General features: G+C 41.7%; 1 protein-coding gene across 1 annotated transcript; it reads left to right on the forward strand.

Annotated features, from left to right (window-relative positions):
- The first annotated feature begins 4,360 nt into the window (after positions 1-4,360).
- FERMT1 (FERM domain containing kindlin 1) lies at positions 4,361-24,065 on the forward strand. The gene is made up of 14 exons (XM_075147735.1): positions 4,361-4,517; positions 7,822-8,055; positions 9,576-9,722; positions 10,310-10,523; positions 11,529-11,631; positions 13,226-13,333; positions 14,238-14,369; positions 14,517-14,566; positions 17,161-17,285; positions 18,602-18,708; positions 19,449-19,670; positions 20,351-20,475; positions 22,170-22,311; positions 23,599-24,065. Exons 1-14 carry the CDS (start codon positions 4,367-4,369, stop codon positions 23,770-23,772), a joined length of 2,034 nt encoding a protein of 677 aa, XP_075003836.1. The 5' UTR covers positions 4,361-4,366; the 3' UTR covers positions 23,773-24,065.
- The last annotated feature ends 734 nt before the right edge of the window (positions 24,066-24,799 follow it).

Raw genomic sequence — 24,799 nt, forward strand, 5'->3', positions numbered from 1 at the left:
GCCACCTCCACCAGACAGAGCTTTTTCACGCCGGTGCTTTTCACCGGCTGCTCCAGCCGCAGGAGCAGCCCCAGGGCGGCGGTGCCCGCTGTCGTGAGCAAACACTTCTGGCGAGTTAGCAAAGCTTTGCCACACCTGCTGCACAGAAACCGTGGGGAACGGCGCGGCCGGGGCCTGGCACCCCGCAGCCGCGGGCTGAGGGCCCTCAACGGCCGCCTCCAACGGCCGCCCCTAACGGCCGCCCCTCAACGGCCGCTGACAAGGAGGGCAGGGGCGGACAGCGCTCCCCGCCGGCTTCTCCCCACCTGCCGGCACGGCGGTGCCCGCCGAGCGGCGCGGGGCGGAGGGAAGGGAAGGGAAGGGCCGCCTACCCCCGGGCTGCCGGCGGTAGGGCCGGGCCGGGCCGGGCCGGGCGCCGCTCCTCCCCTCGCCGTCTCTCAGACGCCAGGTGGAGGCGAGGGGAGCGGGAGCCGGGCAGGGAGGCGAGGGACGGCGCTGCCATCGGAGACCGCAAGTGAGTGAAGCAGCGAGCGCGGGGCAGGGCTGTTCGCCGCCGGGGGGAAGCGCGGGGCGGTGCGGGCACCTCTGTCCCCGCGGCCCGGCGCTGGCACGCCAACGGCCCTGCTCCCCGCCCCGCGGTGCCCTGCCTGTGGGGACCCGCGGAGGGGCCGGAGGAGGAATGCGGGGCAACCGGATTATTTTATTTTTTTTCTAACTATTTTCGAGCGCTTGTAACGGCTGCGGTTTGATCTGGCCGCGGCCCCTCCGCGGGGTCGCTCCAGCAGCGGCAGCCTGGCACTTCCTCAAAGGCCGGCTCTGCCCTCGGAGCCGTGCAGCAGGGAGCACAAACTGGTGCCGTATTTACCCCTTACCTCCCGGCAGTTACCTTCCGAAAGATGCCAGGGCACTACCTGTCTTAGAAATACTCAGGGAAACATCATACTCTGGTTTTCCCCCCTTTACCTTAAAGTGGATCTTTTCCTGCTTTAGCACGACTAACATCCTCCTGTATTTCCACACCAGGTTTGAAGTTCGGGGCTGTAAGGGCTAAAATTTGCGGAGAGCTCAATCTGTAGAGTAATTGCTGCTTTTTTATAGCTGTGTTGGCTAAAATGCGCTGTAGAAATACTGACTAGAGTCAGCAGTAGCCTGAAGACATGTTTCTGGCCTTTTTGATCTCCCTGTGCCAGGCCATACAGCTGCAGCCCACGTGGAGCCCAGGAATTGGGGCGCGTTCCCGGAGCAGATCCAGTCTTGACCTGAAGGTTTTAAGACATGGGGCGTGCACAGCCTGCCCTGGCAGTTTGGGTTTGTTTGGTTTTTAATGCACAATAGTTAGTTGTCCTTGTTGCTTAGCTTGCCACTTTTTTGAGACTGGGCTTTGCTTGTGCTGCGTTCTGTGATAGATTTACTAGTGTTGGTGTTTTCTTATCATCAGACTAAAACCTCCTGGTTTGAAGAGGAAGTGGGGAAGAGAGCAGCTTTAGGGAATGATGGAGTGCCAGGATTAGCTGCACTGAGGCCATGGTTTTCCAAGCCAGCGTGAATGAAAGAACGAGTTGCACCCACCCCTTGGGCTGCTCATTTTCACCCATGTCAGCACAAGCATTTGTATACCGAATTAGACTGGGAAGCTAAACCAAATTTAAAAAGAAAAAAAAAATGCAGATCAGCTCCCAAATTTTTTTGCTGGCACAAGAGGACAGATGAGACGGCTTCTCTTCAGTAACAATACTGGCTTATAATGAACTGTAGTGTAGGCAAAAGTATAGTGCCCCTGCCAGATTTCATACCCATGCTTCTGAAATGAAAGCACGTCATTCTCACGCTTAGACCAGTTGTAGATTTTTTTTTTTTTTTAATGCTGTTGTTGATGCTTAGGAGAGTGAGTAGTGGCGTTGCGACTTTTCTAAAGCCAGGATTTTTATTTTGCAATGAATACCGTGCAATGATAACTGTTCTGTAGACCTTGTACTGCCCTTGTGCTGAAAGCCTCATCTGCCCGGGAGACCATCTCCGGAGCTGTCTCTCGGACACTGTGCCTTCAGGAGAGGCACAGCCCTTCCCCACCACCAGGTACCCCTGGTCCAATGCATACCTAAGCTAGTACATCCACGTGGCACACAGCAGCACAAATTCAAAATCCCAGCTCCATCCCTGAGGCGGGAGAGCTGTAGTGTTTTCCAGCGTCCAACACCATGTCTTTATTTACCAGGGCAAAACAAACAAACTTTTTGGATAAGTATCAACCTTCGTTGGTTTAGTAATTGTTTGGTGAAAAGGTGTAGGCTGGCACATCCAAGAACATAATTAACAATAGCATTTCTTCCTCAGTGTAAATTAGCCTCTTGGAGTCCTATGATTATGAAGTTGCAGTTTTCTGAGTTACGGCTGTCTATAAGTCATCATGATTTTAGAATTTCAGGGCAGACTTCCAGCACTGTTCTAATGAAACTCCTTGGTAAGGTGATTTTCCCCTATAAGGATGGTTCTAAGCTGGACAGATTGTTTCGTTTATATTGTCATTCATTTGGGGGGGGTCAATCTCATCTTTAACAGATACACTTTCATTGCCTTTACCTTTGGAATCACTTTTCCTTATTAGTAGAATTTGTCATTACCACCACATTTCCATTATCCCTTTGATATCAAATTTTATATCAGTCGGGTTGACACCAGGCATGCCCTAGGCCCAAAGGAGTTCAAGGAACCAAGTCTGTGATGTTACTATTCTGAGAACAGATTTTAAAAGAACTTCACTGAAACGGTTAGTTGACTTTGATTTATGTTGTACTCCATAATGCAAATACTGCGTGACACGTAATTTGACAAAATATCAAAAGTCTTCCTGTTGAAATTCTTAAACCATAAAATGTTAAGAAACATCAATAACACCTGAAAATCTGGGGAAGGTGAAGCTGTAACAGACTGGCTGTTGAGTTGCAAGAGCCTCCTTGCACCTCTGGAAGGGAACCTCAGAATGAACATTGAACTGGGCTTTGCCCTGAAGTAGTATCTTTTGGCACTAAAAACCTCTTCTATTATCTAATTGGTAACATAAAGCTTCGTTATTATAAATTCAGTAGATAGGTGAACTTGAATTTTCACCCTGTTTCCAGGCATGCTTTATTTAAGCTTTAGCTTAATTTTATGTTAGTGTAACCTAAGCCCGTCTGGTCTTGTCCTGCAATCAGTCCTAGAAAAGGTCATTCCTTCTCTCACTCCTCACCTGTGACAACGGTTCTTGATTTTTCTGGCTTTGAGCTAACTTTTAGGCTAAGGGTTTTAACTTACTAAATACTTCTTTTTAAAAAGATCTGTTAATATTGTTACAACCCCTCTAGCCTTCTTTGTAAATAAATCCTAGTTATTTTTTATGTTATAAGCAGTCCGTGTATGGCACCTTTAATAAAGTCTCTGTTTGTGACTTGGGTTCTCAGGTATTGCTGAAAGTCCGCAATAAATGGAAGTCATCCACTTTACTGCCTAAGCTTCAACTGCAAAGGCTTGTTTCTTAGGGTTCAGTTTAACAGAGTACTCAGTGCTAATCTGGTATCTTCTCTCACTGGTTAAATAACCCAAATCCTTCCTGCAGCATCACCTTATACCTACAAGCTCTTTCTTCAGTAATTAGCAGAAGTCTACTGATGACAACCACAGCTTCTACTTTGAGCATCTTCTCTAGTTTGGCTTGGCATGATTACTGTTTACCTGTCCTGGCAGGAGCCTGGTGGGATCTCAGACCTGAGAGAGACAGGACACATGCCTACATCTCTGTGCAAGCAATCAGCAGAAACTGCAGTTATGTGCCTGGATATTGCTGGCCGAGAGCCATTAAAGTTATTTGTCTCCCCTCGCATCTACCCAAATAGGTAAAACTGCCCTCTGGTTTTGGTCCCATGGGACCAAGCTGGCAGAACTGGAACTGTAAACTTTCATTTGCAGTGAAAATTACAGCTATAAGTGTACAAGTCAACGAAATTCACTGGACAGATTGCCAAAACAGATCCCACCCACAACTGCAGGCTCTATGGTGTCCAGACTGGCAGATTAGCATTGCATAGTGGGGAAACCCAGGAAACACTGGGCTATCTCTACCCAGCTGGAGACACCTGAGTTGGGGGCGGGGGGGCAAAATCAGAATAAAAACAAAAAATCCCACATGCCTATCTTGCAAGAGCAATCACAAGAGCAGAGTCTAGTTCAGAGGTAACAAGATAACACGTCTGAAGTTCCAGCCAAGGCCACTGCGAAGTTTTGGCAGCAGGGAGGCATTTTGAGATTGTGGAGAGATGCATTTGTTTCAGAGAGTGGAGGAAAAATATCCTTTTTGCTTGTTTGTTTTGTTTTTGCAGAGCTTACCAAAATGATTTCCTCAAGTGAATATGGGTCTCATTCCTGGGAGCTTTTGGTGACAGTTGATCATCAGCATGAAGAGGTACAAAAGGAATTTTTACTACGGGTCACAGGGGACCTTCATATTGGAGGAGTGATGCTGAAATTAGTAGAACAAATCAGTGAGTAAAGACCTGTTTAATTTACACAGTGTTATTAAAATAATACATAGAATCATAGAATCATTAAGGTTGGAAAAGACCTCTAAGATCATCGAGTCCAACCGTCAACCCAACACCACCATACCCACTACACCATGTCCCTAAGCGCCTCATCTACACGTCTTTTAAATACCTCCAGGGATGGTGACTCAACCACTTCCCTGGGCAGCCTGTTCCAAGGTCTGACCACTCTTTCAGGAAAGAAATTTCTCCTAATGTCCAGTCTAAACCTCCCTTGGCGCAACTTGAGGCCATTTCCTCTCGTCCTATCGCTAGTTACTTGGGAGAAGAGACCAACACCCACCTCGCTACAACCTCCTTTCAGGTAGTTGTAGAGCGTGATGAGGTCTCCCCTCAGCCTCCTCTTCTCCAGGCTAAACACCCCCAGTTCCGTCAGCCGCTCCTCATCAGACTTGTGCTCCAGACCCTTCACCAGCTTCGTTGCCCTTCTCTGGACACGCTCCAGCACCTCAATGTCCTTGTAGTGAGGGGCCCAAAACTGAACACAATATTTAAGCAGCTTTCCTTCTACAAAAAGAGGCTTCTGTGCATTTTGAAATGGCACTGCCTCACTTACTTCTTTGTAACGCTACACTGAGCACGTAGGTGCTGCAGACTCAGGGTTTTTATGTGGCCAGAACTCCTCCCTGTCTGTGACTAAAGCCCCTATACTATCACAGTGCAAACAAAACTTTAATATAGTTGGACTAGACTAACTATTCAGCTCCCTTTCCAGATAGACTTTGTAGGTGGCTAGTTTGAGGGGCAATAAAGGTAGCTGATACCCTATTTATCCATCTGTAGCAGTCAAAGAGACAGGATTAGTTTTTACAAAGGCATTTCAGAAGTTACTGTTTCCTGGGCTAAAGTAGCATTCTAGTCAAAATCTGAGCCACGTTATCCATTGCATATATCCAGTAGGGAACAGCTGTGAAGAGCAGAGACTGGCCGAGTCAAAGCTACGAGACGAAAGGTAAAATACCCTGTGTACAGTCACAGCGAGTCAGCGCTACAGGCTGTAAGAGAATCTAGGTTTCTTTAACTCAAAGCCATCAAATGGAGCTGCCTCCCAAAATAATCATCTGCACTCTGAGGCTGCAGAATGATAGATACAGACAAGGTAGTATGGTATTTGATTATTACATCAATGCCACAGGGTTTTCATATGCAACTCATTCTTCCAAGTATTGTTATTTTTCCTGGAATTCTTAAATCTAGAAGTCTTCAGTCACCAACTTCACAGAGAAAGGAACCTGTCTGCTAGATTAGAATGGCAAGTGAGAACACCATGAGCTTTGCATTTCTATGCATTGCTCTAGAAATACAAGATTTGTGGCAACAAAAAAAAAGTCAAAAAAACCTCCTTGAAACTTTAGTCTTTTTTACATAGCTTGACTTCAGACAAACAAGAAGAGAAAAACTGAACTGTAACAGCAAAAGTAGTGTCAAGAAATTTAAAATCGGGAACTTAATTTCAGAGTTCTTACTGCCGAATGAAAGGTTTTGTTTTCAAACACGGGTTTTGAAGGAAACAAAGGGGAGATGCACAAGATATCCTTTCCAAAAGGCTCCCATTCAATGGAAGGACATTTTTACATGAAAAGCCATTGCGATGGAAAAACTCTACTTGGAAATAGTGATTTTATCAGGGAATCCCTCTTCCAGCATTAAAGCAGGTAACATATCTGTGATACATTTCTACCAACTTCTGTGCATACTTAAACACACAATTCAACCAGCAAACCAATGGTAGCTGGAGTTCTCACTGGGTCGGAAGACTAATTTTTCACAGTATTTTTATAACTAGCACTCAATTAGTGTGAAAAGCTTTCTGTGTTAAATAATATTTAAAGCCAATCTGTAACTAAGTGATTTGTGTCAGCAGCTCTCTTGAGACACAATTTTTTACCAAGAAACTCCAAAATAGGACAGGGCTCTACTGTGCTATAGACATGCTGAGGAATAGCCTCTACCTGATGGAGCTGGTGAGGAGGAACGAGAAATGACACAGACGACTGAAACAACTTGACCAAGATCACACAGAAACGCTACCTGCCACGACACATCATTGGCATCTGGGAAGTCATCTAATCTCGGAATTCCCCATGGAACTGAGAGCAGCAATACTTTATGTCTTTCCCTATGCATGTGCTTCTCAGGCTGATCTAGTCAGGGTTTTGACACCTTTCGGGTCAGGATAGCTTGCTGCTCGAGAGTAATCAGACAAAAACCACTGTTCTCCCCCTCCAAAACTCAACGTAAGTCATGAACAAAATCTTCTCTCTGTTCTTGATTCAGGAAGCCATACTTTATCTGTGTGTTTTCAAAGTACAAAATACACAAACATTTTTTATTTAAGCAAAACACAGGCAAGTCCATATTAGTGAAACAAGACAGTCATCTCTTGGCAGGCCTGTCTTCTCTGAGAAGTTTTTGTAGGCAACCCTTGTCAGTCCCTGGTCAGTCACACCAGCCTGCCCTCCTGCACAGACTAATAAAAGATTTAACTGTACCATATCCCATCATGCCCATTCTACCTCCCTTACAAGTTTCTGCATCCTGTGTGGTAGAGAAGGTCATCTTATTTGTTAGAGAGGTTGTTAACTCCTTCCTGATTGTCACAGGGCTTACTCCCAAAATAATCATTCTTTTCCTTGATTATTTAAAGAATGTTGCCACTGTAAAGTTGTCGTAAGTGGGCTGCGCTCAGGTGAGCATCCTTGTCAGTCTACCTGCGCAGCCACAGAGGAGAGCTGAGAACAGCCCTTAGCTGTGTGTCACCAAGACTTCAAGGGACTCACTGCTGGTTCTTAACACTATGGAGATGAGCTGCTCAGTGGTGCTTCCCAGGAGATTGTGGAAGAACTTGTGCCCATCTGGGTGCACGCAAGGTTTTGTGGGAGGATTTTCAGCTTGCACTATCAAGTTGTGAAGTGGGTACCCTTGTTACTAGTCTGTATCCCCGCAGATATCCAAGCAGCATTGGACCACATATAGCACCAAATTCAGGAGATGCACTTTCCCTGTGGATATCTGCAAGATTAAGGCAGTGCCACAGTCAGCACCTAGGTTAACTCTTCAGGGAAAACAAAGTTAGTTCCAAGTGACTGCCACAAGAATTCAGCAAATGGGGTCTAGGTCTCAGGAACTGTAGTTGCTACTTTCATGTAAATAAATTCTCCTGTTCGCAGAGCACTGTTTCCAAACGAAGTTTTTTAGTATATTTGCTGCATAGTTTATTAATAACCATTTTGTATTTTCCTAGAAATATCACAAGATTGGTCAGACTATGCTCTTTGGTGGGAGCAAAAAAAATGTTGGCTTCTGAAAACCCACTGGACACTCGATAAATGCGGGGTGCAGGCAGATGCTAAGCTGTTCTTTACTACTCAGCACAAAATGCTGCGGCTTCGCTTGCCAAACATGAAGACTGTGAGACTGAAAGTCAGCTTCTCTTCTGTGGTATTCAAAGCTGTCAGTGACATCTGCAAAATTCTCAGTAAGTAAAGCTAAATCCCCTCTGGCAGCTAAGTTGGAGCATTTTATTAGGCGACTTTGTTTTAATGTGTAGTCCTTACTCACAAAATTGTTTAGCTCAAGGAGAAATTTGATTGAGTTGACCCAAGATCAAAAGACAGATTTTTTTGGTTTTCAGTATCCAGTGCATGTCAGTGGTTCTCAGTCTTTGTGACAACTGATGCAAACAGTGTGAGAAATGTGTCCCATGAGCTGCAGGAGTACTGGATAGTCAAAGTCCTCTTGATGGTTTTGTAGGGATCCTTGTCCTCCTTGAGCGGGACTCAGTCCTGCTTATTCTATGCCATTGACTAAGAGCTCGAGCTTATCAATCTCCTACACCAGCTTTCACCACAGGCAATTTTACTGGTGTCAGCTGATTTATCACCTACTTTCACTAGCATTAATGATATTCAACGTGGCCTATTGGTTATATGTATTTACTTCAGAAGGAGCATGTTTTAAACATTCAGAACTTTTATATGCCCAAACCTCTTCAGGTCAGGGCATACCCAACTACCTCACACAAGCCCATGAATGTGTTGCAGCACTGAGTCCCCATGTCTCTGCTCTTTCCAGTAATGGAGCACCTCCAAGCAGAGATGAGGTTTTGGAGCATGTGCCTGTGATCCACAGGGATAAGTTGAGTCTGCAAACAGTCTTCAGAATCCCTTAGTTTCAGGGATTCTTTAATTTAGATCTTCAAAGCTTAGGCCAACGACACATTCATCGTCAGAAGGAATTTACCACCTCGTATTGACCACAATATAGCTTTCAATTTTATCTTCTAATACTGGCTTGTGAAAGGGATAGTATGTCTTTATTACATTTAACAGCTCTGATAAAATGATGCCATAACTGACATTTGGCCCAATTAAATATTTCTACCCACATTTTTCTTCCAGACTGAGTCAGTACAGGAACCCTGTAATTTTTCTCATGGGTGAATACTGTCAAAAATGTCTTTGCTTACCCCAGGATAAAAGTTTTTTTCAGAAACAAAGTGTCAGCTTTGCAACTGACAATACCTGTCTGAATCAGTAGTGCATTAGGGAATAGTGTATAGCCAGGACAGAATCTTGTATGTGAAATATAAAATTCTTAAGTGAATAATAGAAGGCATGAACTTTCAAATACAGTGGTTCCATTTCTGTTCCTGCTTATTCATAAGTCGGACATTTCATTGAGGTTATTATGCTCAAAGGTGACTGTAGAGCCATTAGGGAGAAAGAGCTTTTCCCTGGCGTTCGAAAATGCAGTTATGCTTGCTACAAAAGCAGGCTTAAATCCTGTCAAAACTCACTCTCACAGCCCAAAGACTTTGGCCTTGTTACTGAATTACTGGATTTTCCACGGCTACTGCTTTCAACCTGCTAAAAATAAAATTCAGATTGCAACATGGAGCTTCCCCAAATGCTATTACCAGCCATGGGCTTTTTTTGGATGTAAGCTGCTAAGTTTCAAATGTTTCATCTTGCTTCACTTCCCAAATTGCCATTGTAGATATCAGACGGTCAGAAGAACTCTCTTTGTTGAAGCAATCAGAAGATGCACTCAAAAAGAAAAAGAAAAAAGACAAGAACAGCAAAGAACCAGTTACAGAAGATATTTTAAACCTGTGCAACTCTCCAGTGAGTTCTGGATTGTCAGGTAATGAAAAACCAATATGATTTTGTTCTTCTGACTGAAAGTCAAAAAGAGGAAGAAATCCTTTGCTACACAACTAAAACCAGGGAGACCAGTTTAATGTAGGATGGTGTCAGAGAGACAGTTGGCTTGAAATTAGTGGCTTCAAGAACTTACTGAAATCTCCAGTATATCAATATTTTTCTGTTGTTTTTAAATGTTTTCCTTTCCATTGGTATGAGAAAGGCTATACCAGAAAACAGGTGATCAGCTGTGGCCCTGCACACAGGATGTGCTGCTGCTCTTTGAAACTGTGAGACCACTCTTAAAATATTCAACAATTTTGGCAACCTCCAAGGAAAAGGAGAAATGAAGGCTTGAAAGTATGTGTTTCCCATCTCCAACACAACTGAGATATCTCACAGAACAAGGAAGAGCACTTCTGTCCCTGAGGTCACTTCACCTGTGAAAGGACAAGGCCTGCTGTAAACAGCAGAGATAGGAGACTGTCTTGAAAGAAAAGGGTTAGTCTTTTATGACGGGAAGTGGTAGACTACCTAAGTCTGAAGGCAGTTTTCCCTGGAATAATACATTGCTCTCTTAACTTGCAGGAAGTCCAGGTTTATATAGTAAAACCATGACACCCATTTATGATCCCCTCAGTGGGACACCAGCTTCTTCTACAATTACTTGGTTCAGCGACAGTCCCTTGACTGAGCAGAACTGCAGCATCCTCGCCTTCAGTCATCCCAACTGTTCTCCAGAAGCACTGGCAGAGATGTACCAGCCTCGGACTTTAGCTGACAAAGCCAAGCTCAATGCAGGGTAAGATGCCTCTCTTTGCGATCTTTGTTAGCTGGCTTAACAAGGGTAACATTAATCCAGCTTTTTAAGTGTAAAGCAGAATTTGGAAACAAACCCCTGATATGTGGCTATATTGATACTTAAAAACATGCTTTGATCTAGGTTTTGTTTCAGAAATACTTACTCTTTCTAATCTTTTTTCCTTATTCAACATTCTTGGTTAGGCAATTCTGTTTTAAAGTGATGAATGATATAATTGTGCAGGCTCTGGACTAAATTCTGTTGTTAGATGAAGGCAAATCCAGTTTAGCCCTGTGGGCACAGCTAAAGGAGAGTTTGGATAGCAAACTCTAAAGGCTTTAAATGGACAGTGGAAATACACGTGGATAAATTCAGTAAAGCTCTAATGCATTACAAATAGGTGACCTCCTGAGTTATGCACAAGCAAACATTGCTTATTGTACACCACAGAAGAATACAGAGCCCTAGGGGGTTTAGTGGTGCAAGTGTTTAAGGGGATTGTCTCTCTAGCATTAAAATATGGATTGTCATTTTTAGATCTGTGGAGCATTTAACAGTGACTTCGATACTTTCATTGGATTTCACTGGAGAACAGAAGTAGCTAGAATTCTAAACCAGCAAATACTGAAATGAAAAGTGAGAGTTCTAAATATTACAGGCAGACTTTTGCCCTGGCTTAAATGAACATCCCACTTCTGGAGATCAAGAAGAAGGAATCTTACTGGCATAGGTCACCCCACAGCTAGTTACTGCTCAGTTTCTGGCATGTACTCCTGACGTTTTGAATAATGCTGGAGAAAAAAATAGGAAGATTTTAGATATTGTGTTTATACAATGAAAGTTGGAAATCCATGTGATCCACCTTACTGAGTTATGTGAATTTTCCCCAGACTTGCAGGAATTAGAGCTGTTTGTTCCCACTTTTGTTTCACAAGTACATTAGAGCTCTGCAGGTGTGACAGTTTTTCCTGTACAGATGAATCTGTGGGTTGTTTTCTTCCGCAGCTGGCTAGATTCATCTCGATCGCTTATGGAACAAGGCGTTCTGGAGGACGATCAACTTCTTTTACGCTTTAAATATTACACTTTCTTTGATTTGAATCCAAAAGTAAGAGCTTTGTTTTTATTGCTATTCATTGTTTGTCTGCTTTTATGTCAAGGAGCTATAGCACAAGGATACCGAATTTTAGCTAGGATTTGTTACAGGCCCTTCCGAGATCAAATTCAACTTCTTCCCCTCAGCTAAGGCTGCACTTTTCCCCTCTGGACACTGAATCACCGTTCCTCACCTGAAATAAGATCTTAAGTATAAGATGAGATCTGAAGAGCACCAGAAACAGTATCCAGATTTCCAGAGGGGCTGGTTTACTTTCTGTCTCTCTTTTAACAAGAAAAATTAAGGGGAAAACTAAACCAACAGTATCCTAAATGATGTAGAGGTATAAGCCCTATTTTTGAAAATGGACTTAAAAATGACATTTATGTTCCACTGCCCTTCATTGAATATTCAGCTTTTCTGGGGTGAAGCTCTCAGAAGCACTCAGGCACTTAAATTTGTTTCAATTTAACAGGGTGATTAAATACCTTTGGAAAGTTCAGCAAAAGTGTTTAAGTCCCATTTGAAAACAAGACTTAGTCTTCAAAAATCACTTAAATGTTTTTCTCAAGTTGCCTCTCATTTGCCTTTATTTCCACTAAAAGTCAGTCACGTTGGTTGTGTTAAGCCAGTGTTTTTAAGGCTTGGGTGATAAATTTAGTGAAATTAAAGCATGATCATTGACCAGTGTAAATCAACAAGAGTTCAAATGTGAATTTTAGAGGATTTGGTCTTCACATTGTTATTTTCTGTAAATCTTGTAAAACTCTTTCATTTCAGGCATCTCAGATAAACAGAAGGGCACTTTCTAGTTCAGGTGGCATGTTTTTGTGTGAAATGCCATCCCCACTAAAATTCGAGTACGTGTTTCAACGTCAGCAGCCCAAACATTTCCCTTCTTTGCCCCAGCCAGCCATGGAGCCATAGGATGAAATAACCCACAACAGCTTCAGGCAACTTAATAGCTCACCACTATTGAGACAGGTCACGCTCCAAGGTTTACCCTCCCATCACCTACCTTTCACCAGCTCTAGGGCTTGAATATTTCTGTGAGTCACTTCAGCTTATTAACCAAGTAGATAATAAGAAACAATCACTATCCAAAAAAATGGAGAGTGAATTAAAGCAGTTCACAGCAAGATCTGATAAATGTTAAGCCAGTGCAAAGATAGAGCCAGAACCGAAAAAGCCAAGAGCAGAAGAGGGGAAGTGAGGAATAAGAGTTTCTGGCTTCTGGCAGTAGCAAGCTGTTGAATGTCACATTCATATCAGCCATGTCACATTATTTTCACTCTCATAGTGTGGTTTCACATGTCGGTTAAGCCAATCCAAGGCCTACTACCACAAAACAGGATGTCTTAATCTCCCCTTCCGCTTCAGCCGAGGACTCCTGATTAATTTTCTGTTGGATCAGCAAGCCGCTGTGACCCTACACACAATCACACGAGCCAGTGAAGAGAAGGATGGGAACATACAGCAGGGCAGAGGTGGGGGGAGGAAAGAAATAACCTTTATGGCTTCAGCCCGATGTTAGATCAGCTGCAGCTGACTGTGAATCTGTATCTTGATGGTCACTAATGACCAATGTTGTTCTTTTTTGCTACAGTATGATGCAGTGCGAATAAACCAAATATATGAACAAGCCCGTTGGGCCATCCTGTTAGAAGAAATTGACTGCACAGAGGAAGAAATGCTGATCTTTGCTGCACTACAGGCACGTACTTGATCCAAGTTGCAAAACCTGTTTCCTCAGGAGGCAGGCACAAGCTAGGACAAGACCAGGAGAGAGCCCAGGCCAATAGCTCTGTTTGGATTAGGGGTCTGCTATTTGAGTGAGAAACGATAAGCAGCATCCGACAGCTAAACCAACTAAATTCACTAGCAGCACACCATTATTCAAACTGACACATACAATTATGGAACCATTTACTAAAATTATCTAAAGCAAACCATACCCAGGATGTAAGTTTGATACCGGTCTATTCTGAAAGGGATTACTATGAAGTGTTGCTTCCCATACCAGCTACCACCCTTTCACATATTCTTCCTGAAAATTTCTCTAATACATCAATATATACGTTCACAACAAACCGAAAAAAAGCTATAGCATATGTGAAGGTAGGGCCGCTATGGAGTACATAGAAATTTAACATGATTTAGCGTGACTTAGTCCCTGACTGTAGGTAATAAGGCACAAATGTTTATTAATAATAAATTCCTTCCTTTTAAATGTAAATGGAGCTGCCAAAAAATTCACAGCCTGCCACTGTGGAACACCACGGAACCTTGCTGCCAAGTTTCCACCTGGTGTGGATGGCACTTACCGCTGACAGCACTAGGGATGGAAATGTTAGCATTAAGTCAGCCTCACAGAACAGGATGATTATACAGTGAAGGAATACAAACATTGGCAATTAAATAGGAAACTGTTATCAGTAATTGCACTGGAGATCACAGTGGACATACCTGTTTCCTTGTGAAACACCTCATAGTTGCAGGCGGCAGAACTGTACGTAGTTGTCTAAGACCCAGAAGACCAAATGGCCTATTTTCGTATGCTGTGATTGTGTGTTGCTAATTGATATATTGCCTATTTGATATTTGATGTTTTATTTTAGTATCATGTAAGCAAGTTATCATTATCATCAGAGGCACAAGACTTCACCTGTGAATCAGAAGTAGATGAAGTAGAAGCTGCACTTTCTAATCTGGAAGTGACACTGGAAGGTGGAAACGCGAGTAACATTTTGGTATGTCCTTTCGGATCCCAGAATTGCTTTCACTGTCCCAAATGCATTGACTCTGATGAGCCCACCCGGTTCCTGATTTTTTTAACAGAGTTAACAGACAATTACAAAGTGCATTGTACTAAAATTATTCCTAATTATTCCTGATAGGAGGACATCACAGACATCCCGAAACTTGCTGATAATCTCAGGCTAGTTAGGTGAGTTATTAAAACTAATAATAAAACATACAAAACAAAAAGCTTTACCATACAAGAGATCTCTTGAGTTCTTTGTTCTCATCTAACGGTAGATCCTAAGGTTATAAATCAACAAATACACCAGCTAGGTCTAACTAGCCTAATATCATCCTCTTCAAATCTTTCTCTTACTGCTTCTGAGCAAGATTCTCAGCAAATCTCTCTAGCTTTTGGGGTGCTGGGGTAGCTATACTTACACTTATTAAAAGACCAGGCTCTTTATATTTCCTGGTGCTCATCAATCGTCATCTCTAAACAAGAGAGCCTACAATTTTGTTTTCAATCACATTTTACTGGTTTTTGCCAATGAAAAACTAGAAAAAACTTTCAGCTCTCCCTGAGAAAAATTTCTGAAAGCAACCCTGGGGGTTTAGTTTTTTTTGAACAAAAGAAAGAAGAAAATTACTCCTTTCTAACCAAGCATGGAGTCTGTTTCTAATATCAAAATGAGTTTCAAGTTGGAGTAGCAGTATGGTAAACCAGATCAGTAACACCTCACCTAAATAAGTAAACTGAGGAAAGTACAACTCTGTGATCCCACTATAATATCTTGATTTATAGGTTATTTAAATGACTGCAGTGACCTCAAGTCTGTGATGTCTTTTATCACAAAACAGTCTTCATGGTATAGAAAGATAAAGATTTCTGCTGCACAAATATTTATCATTCATTCTGACAAATCATATTTGTAGTCAGCGAACTGAAAATTGCACTTGAAAACCGTTAACTGTTGTTAACTGTTAAGAATTGTTAATTATTAATTCCCAATTAAGAAATTTTATTTGACATTCAGATTATTAAGGTGGCTTAAGATGAAAGGGAATTTAAGCCTTTTAAGTTCTGTCAGTTACTCGCCTCTAACAACGCGTTGTTTATTTTTCCCCAGCAGTAGAGCCGTTTGCTTTTAAAAGCATTCAGCGTTTTTTTTTCCATCATGAAAAGTTTCCTATATACATGATAAATCGCTTACTAAGACACTGTAGAAACTAGGTAAGGTGTAACACATTTCTTTAAAGGAACAACAGCATTTTGTTACTACAATTATTTGCTTAACAGTAAAAGTAAATGCAAAGCTCTGCACGTCATACTGCTGGGTCTATTCATATAGTGAACTTTTATTCACATTTATTCACAGGATGCACCATACTAGCACACTAGTAAATACTACTTTCAGGTGGGTGACAATATGGTGAGAGAATTACAATGTTTTTTTCCAAACCACCACCAACAAAAAGCTTTCAAAAAAGTTTTCAGCAACTTTTTTTAGATAGAAAAATAATTTTGTTAGTCTAAAAAAATTATAGTCTCTTATTTTTGAAGAATGTCACTTTATTGGAAAAGCCAAAATATTTCGCAGTTTTGAAAATCCACGTTATTTTTTTAATTTAAAGATAAAAATCACCATTTTCTAGAAAAGATTCTAAACTAGGATTTCTAGAAGGGCTCTGGAGAAGGCAAGAGTGGATATAACAAATCACTGTTTTCCAGCTAGCTGTATACTCCTTGTACCATTATCTTAGATTTAAAGAGAAGTACTAAATAGACAGTGGAAATTTTTTTTTTTCTTTTTTCTTCTTTTTAACTTCATTGTTGACCTTTGTAGCTAGTTGTGAAGTATTTCTCTACTAAAATAGTACTAATATCTCTGGTTTTCTCTCCTGAAATATATTGAACCTGGGATTTTATTCCCCCCTCCCCACCCCATGGCTTTGTTAGTGTATTCTTAGTAGAATTAATTACGATTTTTATCTCTTACTAAAGAGAAGTGGGGCGGGCACAATGATTATGTTTGACCATTAGTATCTATCAGTTAATTCTCAATGCCAAAGTAGATATTTTTAAAGAAATCAGTTTGCATTAGCAAAGTATTGAAATGAAGTAAAATAATTCAAATTAAGATTATATCCATCTATATACATGTGTGAGGAGCTGGAGTAACACTGCCCTAGTGGAAGAAGATGGTTTAAACTATTACGTTTTCTTGGAGTGCTACAGAACCTCTGTAAACTTAGTGAAGGAATAGAATGTTGTTGTGTTAGATACCATACAGATAAAGCCAAAAAGATGGTCTCTACTCCCATACAATTTAATGAATACAAGTTAGTTTTATGGGTGCAAATCTTCTAGATAAGGAAGTATGAAAAACTGAAGCGAATTCTAGTGTATGTGAACGAACTAGTGGGTTATATTATCGTTACTGTGTTCATGTAAAAACAGAATTAGTCTTGGTTAGAAGGGAATGGCTTTGATTAGGAACGGAAGAAAAAAGAAAGTAAGAAAAACCACATAGAAGAGAAAGAAAAAAACCCAAGAGAAATCATAGATGGGATTCAGCTAGAATCTGGGGTAAAAACCACACCCATACCCGGGATGACTTGGGTGCGGTGTTGGTTCCAGGCTTTTGCCACCCCCCTCACTGACACAAGTATGTGTAGCCCTGCTGAAGCCGAGTGTATGACCTCAAAGCGATTTGAGATCCACAGTAATATTTGTGAGTGACGTAGCAATTTGTACCTTTCAATATAAACAAATGTGATTTCTTTTTTTTCTTTTAGGCCCAGGAAGCTGTCACTCAAAGCTATCAAGCCATATTGGTTTGTCTTTAAAGACACTTCTGTATCTTATTTTAAAAACAAGGAATCTGCACAGGGAGAACCTATTGAGAAACTAAACCTAAAAGGTAGGAATTTTCTTTTCCTTTCTTTCCTTTTTCTGTTGCATTCATGAACTGAATACATCAAGGAATCCCCGCGAGACTCAGGAAGGCAAGCACAGTAGCATTTAGTCTTGCAACTTTTTCAGTTACTGACACTCCTAAGCAGGCAGACCGCATCTGCAGAAGAGGCCTAAACAAAAAGGATTCAATAGCTTAGCGCAAACCGAGATGATCTAGACCTGGCTTGTAAAATGTCATGTACTGCTGAATTCACTGAAAGATGAGTCAGATAGAGAATGTGATCTGTGTGACACTTCTATTTCCAAATATTTTTACTCTGTGTTAAATGGTAGCACTCACCTCTGTCCTTGGCAAATGCACACTGAGGATTATGGATGATGCAGTGGACAAGAATGCCACAGGTTGCACCTATATACTGCTCTGCAGGGACAGCTCCAAGACCTTCTCTGGGCCTTGTTTGTTTCATGCATGGGGATTTCCATAGCTACAACCAGCTTTAGGTACTTCTGGAGGAGAACTCCAGGTGTGCACACGGCAAACACCAGCACCATATATAGCCTCCATCTACTCCTGCAGGGACATCATTTGTTCAGCATCAGGGAACCAGTGATGCCCAGGATTCATCCTAGAATAAACCTTTGAAATAGAAAGAAGATTGACCCTTATGAACAAATGCCTCTGCACACCAATCTGCGTATCCTCAGTAGGTCAGATAAATGTATGGTAAAACTAGCCGGGGTGACTGGAACTTCACGAAGTAGCCTACAGCCTTGGTGTCCCTTGACACAAAGGGGAACTGTAGGCATCCTCGACTCCAGCTGAATCCAGAAGGCCTGTAATAGCACCATCAACATGAAATACCAGGTCCCCAGAGTTCTCTGGGATCCCCAAACTGGACAGCCCTGTTGTAGATGTCACCTACATCCCACTGTCAGTACTAAGTTGCTTCTGAAAATATAGTCCAGGCTTTCGAGACAATTAGGCTAAAATTTCCAAAAGTGCTCATCTCATCAGCTCCTCTCTTTTTTAAGTGTTGAGCATTTCCTAAGATCAGGCTGAGGTTTTGAGAGCACTTGCATCTTTTCTCTTCCACATCGACTAACATGCTCTTTGAGCTCAGAGCATTCATCACCCTGGCAAGACAGACTAGGCAGTGGACTAGAACAGAGAGCTAGAACAGGCCTAATCTTTGAAAATCTTGGCCCTTAATCTCCAAGAAAAACAACCATTAAGTATTGTTCTTCAGTATTAATCAGTACTTAAAGTTAGTGATGTAGTAATTAAATAAATTCATTTCTTTCTGATTCTCTGTGATCTAGGATGTGAAGTTGTACCAGATGTAAATGTTGCAGCAAAGAAGTTTGGAATCAAATTACTAATTCCTGTTGCTGATGGCATGAATGAAGTATATTTAAGATGCGAAAACGTGAGTAATAAGACAAGGGAAAGTTTGTATTCCAGATTTATTGGCAGATTCTCTAGAAGACCCATTGTCCTGTTCTAGAATTTGTATAGAAAAAATAAGGATCCTGCAGAGAGTTTATTATCTACATGTTTAGTAAAATTTAAGAATGATCTGGTGGTCTAACGAATACTTTATGGTTGAGGGGACAAAAGGACAGTAATTCTATGTTTATCATCAGTTTCCAGGTAAAGCTGCTGGAAAGAAAAAAAGAACATCCTATCAAAAAAGTAAAAAGAAATTACAATATTTTTCTTCCGTGTTTTCAGAGGACTGGGGGTTGGGTTTTGTTCTCTTCTTTTTTCTTAATTAGAACTCTCCCCATTCAGACAAGGGTAGTGTGATAAGGATCCTACATTTGTTTTCAATTCCAGTTTATTTCATTTGTATTGAAATGTATCAATCCAAATTGTGTAAAAATGTCCATTAGGTGGAAAATAGTCATGCAATAAAATTTCCAAGAGAATCTATTCCAAACTACTGGATTTCTTTGAAAATTTAGAACCTACTATCCTGCAAAGGCAGTCCTGTAGGTAGAACTAGCCCAATGAGGGAAGAAAAACAGTACTATGGTAACTACACATCCACGCAAATTAAGCTGAATAACTCCAGAGTGGTTTTATCACACAGTGAAAGATACGTGAGCAGTAGCCATCTTCATAAATGGTTTGTCCAAAAATATCAAACAATTGTCTTTGTTGCAGGAGAATCAATATGCTCGGTGGATGGCTGCTTGCATTTTAGCCTCAAAAGGCAAAACAATGGCTGATAGCTCTTATCATCCTGAGGTCCACAAGATCCTTTCATTTCTAAAGATGAAGAACTGGACCATGTCTCCCCAGGCTGTCTCTGATCCAGAAAGCATAGATATGAAACCGGAATGCTTCGTCTCACTACGTTATACTAAAAAATACAAGTCTAAGCAGGTATCCTGAGCACGGCTTGATGGTTGGGGATGGGTGGTTCCAATGATTGCTTAGGGGTGAGGCTGGATCAAAGCAGCATTTGGAAACTATACAGTAGAATCATCTTGCAATACTCATTTGTCCCTTTGATATTTAGCAGGAGGCCTCTTCTTTAAAATGAACACATGGACAGGTCTCTTGGCACTTCTTCCACGTACTCCTCCTACATCCACACAGCCTCCTAAGTCACTCGTCATGTTCTCCGCCTGATAACAGTCCCTGAAAGTCTCTTCAGAGTAAGAAAGGAAGGTTTTTAAGGACAGGAAGTTACTGTCTACATCTTAAATAACAGCGTCTTCATGTCCTCGCCTGGGTGCCTCTCCTTCCTCTCCACCTAATTCCTTGTCCAGTGCTTTTGCTGCAAAAGAGTTCAGCCTACCCATTCTGAGGACACAGTCTCCAGAGCAGCGTGCTGGAGCTGACCCGTGCAGCACAAATCCAGACACTGAGGCCTTCCTGCACTGTTCTGCCCTTGTAGCTCAGGATCTGTCCCCAACTGCTCTCTGCAGTACCTCTGCATGAACGGTGCCAACTAAGTGTCTGAACACGGCATCAGAGCTAATGATGTTTGATTTAGTGAAAGCAAGGGTATTTTTGTTCTCCAGTCAACTGAAACCTTTCTCTCTTTCTGTGTTTCCCAGTTGGCTGCTCGTATTCTGGAAGCCCACCAAAATGTATCCCAGATGTCCCTAGTGGAGGCCAAGCTGCGTTTTATTCAAGCATGGCAGTCCCTCCCCGAGTTTGGCTTATCCTACTACATTGTAAGGTAATCACACACTTACAGCCATGTCAAGCTGCCATCACGGTCAGTGATTTGCAGGAAGTTCTTGACTCCCTGTTCTGGAAACATTCTCTGTTTTTTCCCCCCACAGACCTTTTTTAATTCTAGTAACTTCCATACTGCTGTTTTTTTCTATAGCAGTAGCACTCAGTAGCTCCATTCCTGGAGTGAGACTCTCCATTATGTCTGCCTTCATACAGACCTGCCAGGTTTTGCCTGAAGTCACATATCACTAGGATTAAACCCTTATTGACATAAACTCACTAAAAATGCATGTCTTGTTGGTGTTCTCAGGTTTGCAATATATTTGTTCGCTCCACCTGTTGCTCATTGGAATATGATAAAATGTTAATTTCTTTGGCATTTCATTAAGAAAACGGCAAAAGATCCCTTTTTTACGTTAATCTGGAAGAGCAGTCAGCACAAGCAAGGTCCTGTTGTGTTCACAGCAGTTTCCCTGGACACTTACCTTAAATATGCCAGAGTTCTGACCTGCATTCTTTTCTCTTGACAAAGCACCAAAAAACGGAAAAGTACTGACACAACCATACTTGGAGGCACCTTCCTTAATTTGTGCTTAACACCTCTTCCAGGGCTACTTAGGAATCATCTGCGGTATAAATTGAACCAGCTGGGAACCATTCTCTGGCACAGAGGCCAGCTGGCATAGAACAGCCCACATCTGTACTATTAAACTTTCTGACTTCCCAAAACCCAGTAGCCTCATGTGAACTACCAGATCATGTTGGTCCCTGGATGTTCCAGCTTTACCGTTGTTCCAGCCATACCGTTGTTCCAGCCGTTCCATGAGTCGTTTGAGAGAGCGCTGCTTGCTTGCTGCCAGAATTCTGCCTGGGACTCTTCTAGCAACTGAACAGAACACAAGTTCAGTGCCTGGGAATGTTCCCTGTCACTACAGAATTTACTAACATAGGTATAGACGTTTTGCCCCATCTGTCAGCACTCATTCTGTTAAACAAACAAACAAACCCAACACCTAAACTGCATTTTGTAGCATGAGCAAAACACCCTGTGGTGAATTTCTACAAACTGATGGGCAGTATCTCAGTGGGGGCGTTAAGTAAGGCACAAATTGTGGTCCAGGTCACGTTCTTTCCCTAAGAGCCAGCTTCATCTCAGGAGAGAAGTTCAGAAACAGGATCAAAAATATTGAAAATATTAACAGCAGACAGATGAGATTTCTTCCAGCTTTCAGCATGAAAGTAGAGGAAGGTAGTTTCTTTACTAGAGTAACCTTTTCCTAGCTATTCCTATTATATGCTTATATAATTTAGGTGAATATAACTAGAAGAACATGTTTCAACATTAGTGAAATGAAGCAAGGAAAATTATTATTGACACTTTTCCAGAAAAAGTGCAATCAAATTCATGCATTTTGGCAGAACAGTATTTTTTAGCAGAAGCAATGAATTGGAAAGATTTCAGCTAGATCTACCTGCCTGATTATTTTCCATCTTATACCATGGTTCACTAGCCTGCATTTTTGCTCTTTACAAATACTGTTCTAAAGAAGGGTCCAAGCTCTCCTCAATCCCAGCTGTTGTCACTTTTCCCACATTTTTTTGCATTTTCAGAGAGGGCAGGTGAAATGTTTCTCTAGACAGAAATCGCAGCAAACCAGATCTTCTTAAAGGCTTTGTTGGGTTTTTTTTTTTCAGGTTTAAAGGAAGCAAAAAGGATGATGTGCTTGGGGTGTCCTATAACAGGCTGATACGAATAGATATAGCCACAGGAGATCCTATCACAACATGGAGGTTTTCCAACATGAAGCAATGGAATGTGAACTGGGAAATACGCCAGGTAAAGCTGGAACAGCTCTCCGCATTCAGTCATTACACTTCAGACACTGGAGGATGCTTTCAGAAAATCTTTTTAAACCTCAGAGTGAAAAGATTTTGAATGTGTTGTGACACGTTATTAAATAATCTGTCTAATATTTTTCTTAATGGAGTCTGCAGTAAAAATTCAGAAAGTAAAAGATCTCCAGTTTAAAAGTTTCTTACCAAGTTTATTCTTTATAAGTTGCCCTTGATTTTGATGGGGTGAAATATTGAGACTCAAAGGTAAATTCCAACCCATTATGTTTACTGCTCTGTCAGTAAAAATCTCATTTTCACTCTCTGTATAGTCTAGCTCATGCATCATCCTCTAAACTGTGGTGATTCAGTGATCCTATCCACAGGCTGAGGATACAGGAACCCAGCTTGTCTTTCAAATCCCAAACGGAGATTGCAAGGCCAGGGTGCAAGCTCCTCTGTGGCAGTAGGCAGTCCTGAGAAAGAAGCTCCACTGTGTGATTTATACTGGGGTGCTCCTGACCCTGAGGAAGGCTGCTCAGTGGGGCCATCTGCTGCCCAGCAGTCCACTGGAGAGTTTGGGTTTGAAAGCTAGAAGCCAGCTTTGTAAATTGTAGATTTCTGGGGTAGAATTTGTGTGACCTGATGTAAATTCAAGCAGCCTGGAAACTCTTCCTGCTTATACGGTTTTCCGCATCCATCTGTAAGAGCCAGGAGAGGTCAGATACAATCCCTAGTACTCTCCTGCAGTACTCCCTGTGCCAGAGTCTGTGACGCTGGGTAAAACCATTGGGTTTGCTTCAGATCTCTCTCAAAAAAGGCAGAATCCACAGTTAGTAACTAACCTCAGTTTGCCGGATTTTAGAACTGACAGTAGTTGGAAATCAAAATCTGGTCCCCAAAAGCAGATTTAAGGTCAGCACAAAACAATGGACAGTATTAAACATTATTGGTTAAGTGTACGAAGAGTCAGGAGTACCATTCCTGCTCTTCTCAGTGTTCACTTTATACACCATTAGAAAAACTAATTAAAAGCATGGTTTTGTTGCCTGCCTAAACAAGCAACAAAATTTTGACCACAAGAGGGCCCCGCCATAGCAGAAAATTAAGAAACAAGCATCCAAACACTCTGACATCCTGCAGATCCAGAAATGTTTACAGCTCTTGGTTAGCAGAGACAGGTACTGCTTTATCACAGTATTTGTGGTCCAGCTATGCTCTCACACTTGCTTTTTTTTCCCCAGATGCAGCTTATCTCTGTGCCTGATTTTGCTGTATGTATTTTCCTTAGGTTGCAATCGAGTTTGATCAGAATGTATCTATTGCTTTCACGTGTCTAAGCGCAGACTGCAAAATCATCCATGAGTATATTGGGGGCTACATCTTCTTGTCAACCCGCTCCAAAGACCAGAATGAAACACTGGACGAAGATCTGTTCCATAAATTAACTGGAGGTCAGGAATGAGGTGAAGTAAACTCTCTTCCCTCTGCCTGCTTCTCCCCACAGCTAAGACGACCAGAGATGAAACAAAAATATCTCTGATTGTTAATTGCTGGCTAATAAATAATGTACATGTCAATCCATCTTGTAATATGACTGGACTATTTACAGTTTTTGTTAAATATTGAAGCCAAAGTCACTGGATGCAGTATGGCAACTCCATCATCAACACTAGGACAATTAAATCATCTTTGTTTTCCTTTTGTACAGCTAGAAATTTTTAAATAAACAGTGTCTAGCCACTGGGCATTTTTGAATCTAGTATTTTTAATTGCAACGATCTGTTTAAGCATCCAGAACAAGTAACTTGAGGATACTGTACAGCAAATTTTCTTCTCTGCTACAGCCATGCAACTCCCGCTGTTAAACTGGCCATTGTTAAAAAGGCCAGCATTTAACAGAACTAAAGCTGAATAAATATGTATTTTAAAGCTACATTACTTGTCTAACACTTGCACTGGGAACAGAAAACATTCCATCAGTGTTCCAAAGTCCTGCAGACTGAGCTATCATAACCCAAGCAGTGATTACACAATTGTTCAAAAATGTAGCACCTGTGTCTACCTTCATCCACTTAAGTAGTTCCCTTAAAGCCAGAGAAGCTACCAGACACCTAAAACAAAGCATTAATCTTGGCAAAACTGGATTCAAAACGTTGATCTTTTGAGGAACTTTGTTAATTTCCAGGTTGAAAAAAATGCTTTAGGTACTATTTTAAATTATATTTGCTTGTTAAAAAGGCCTCTGAGTGTAGGCCTTTCTATTTTCTGTCCCTCTTACTCCACTGTGACATCTAACTCTAAACTAAAGTTGTTCATAAGTTGAGTAAGGAGCTGAAATGCCTGTAGAAATGATCTTACTCATGTATGTAATGCAGAATACAAAGAGATTACTCAGTGATACTGTGCCTGAGGAACCAGATCTGTCGCAGCCAGCTCTGCCTCAGATGCACACATCCACCGTTGAAAGAAATTTGGTTCTGCCTTGCATT

Source organism: Calonectris borealis, chromosome 3, assembly GCF_964195595.1.
Source record: "Calonectris borealis chromosome 3, bCalBor7.hap1.2, whole genome shotgun sequence".
Taxonomy (NCBI): domain Eukaryota; kingdom Metazoa; phylum Chordata; class Aves; order Procellariiformes; family Procellariidae; genus Calonectris; species Calonectris borealis.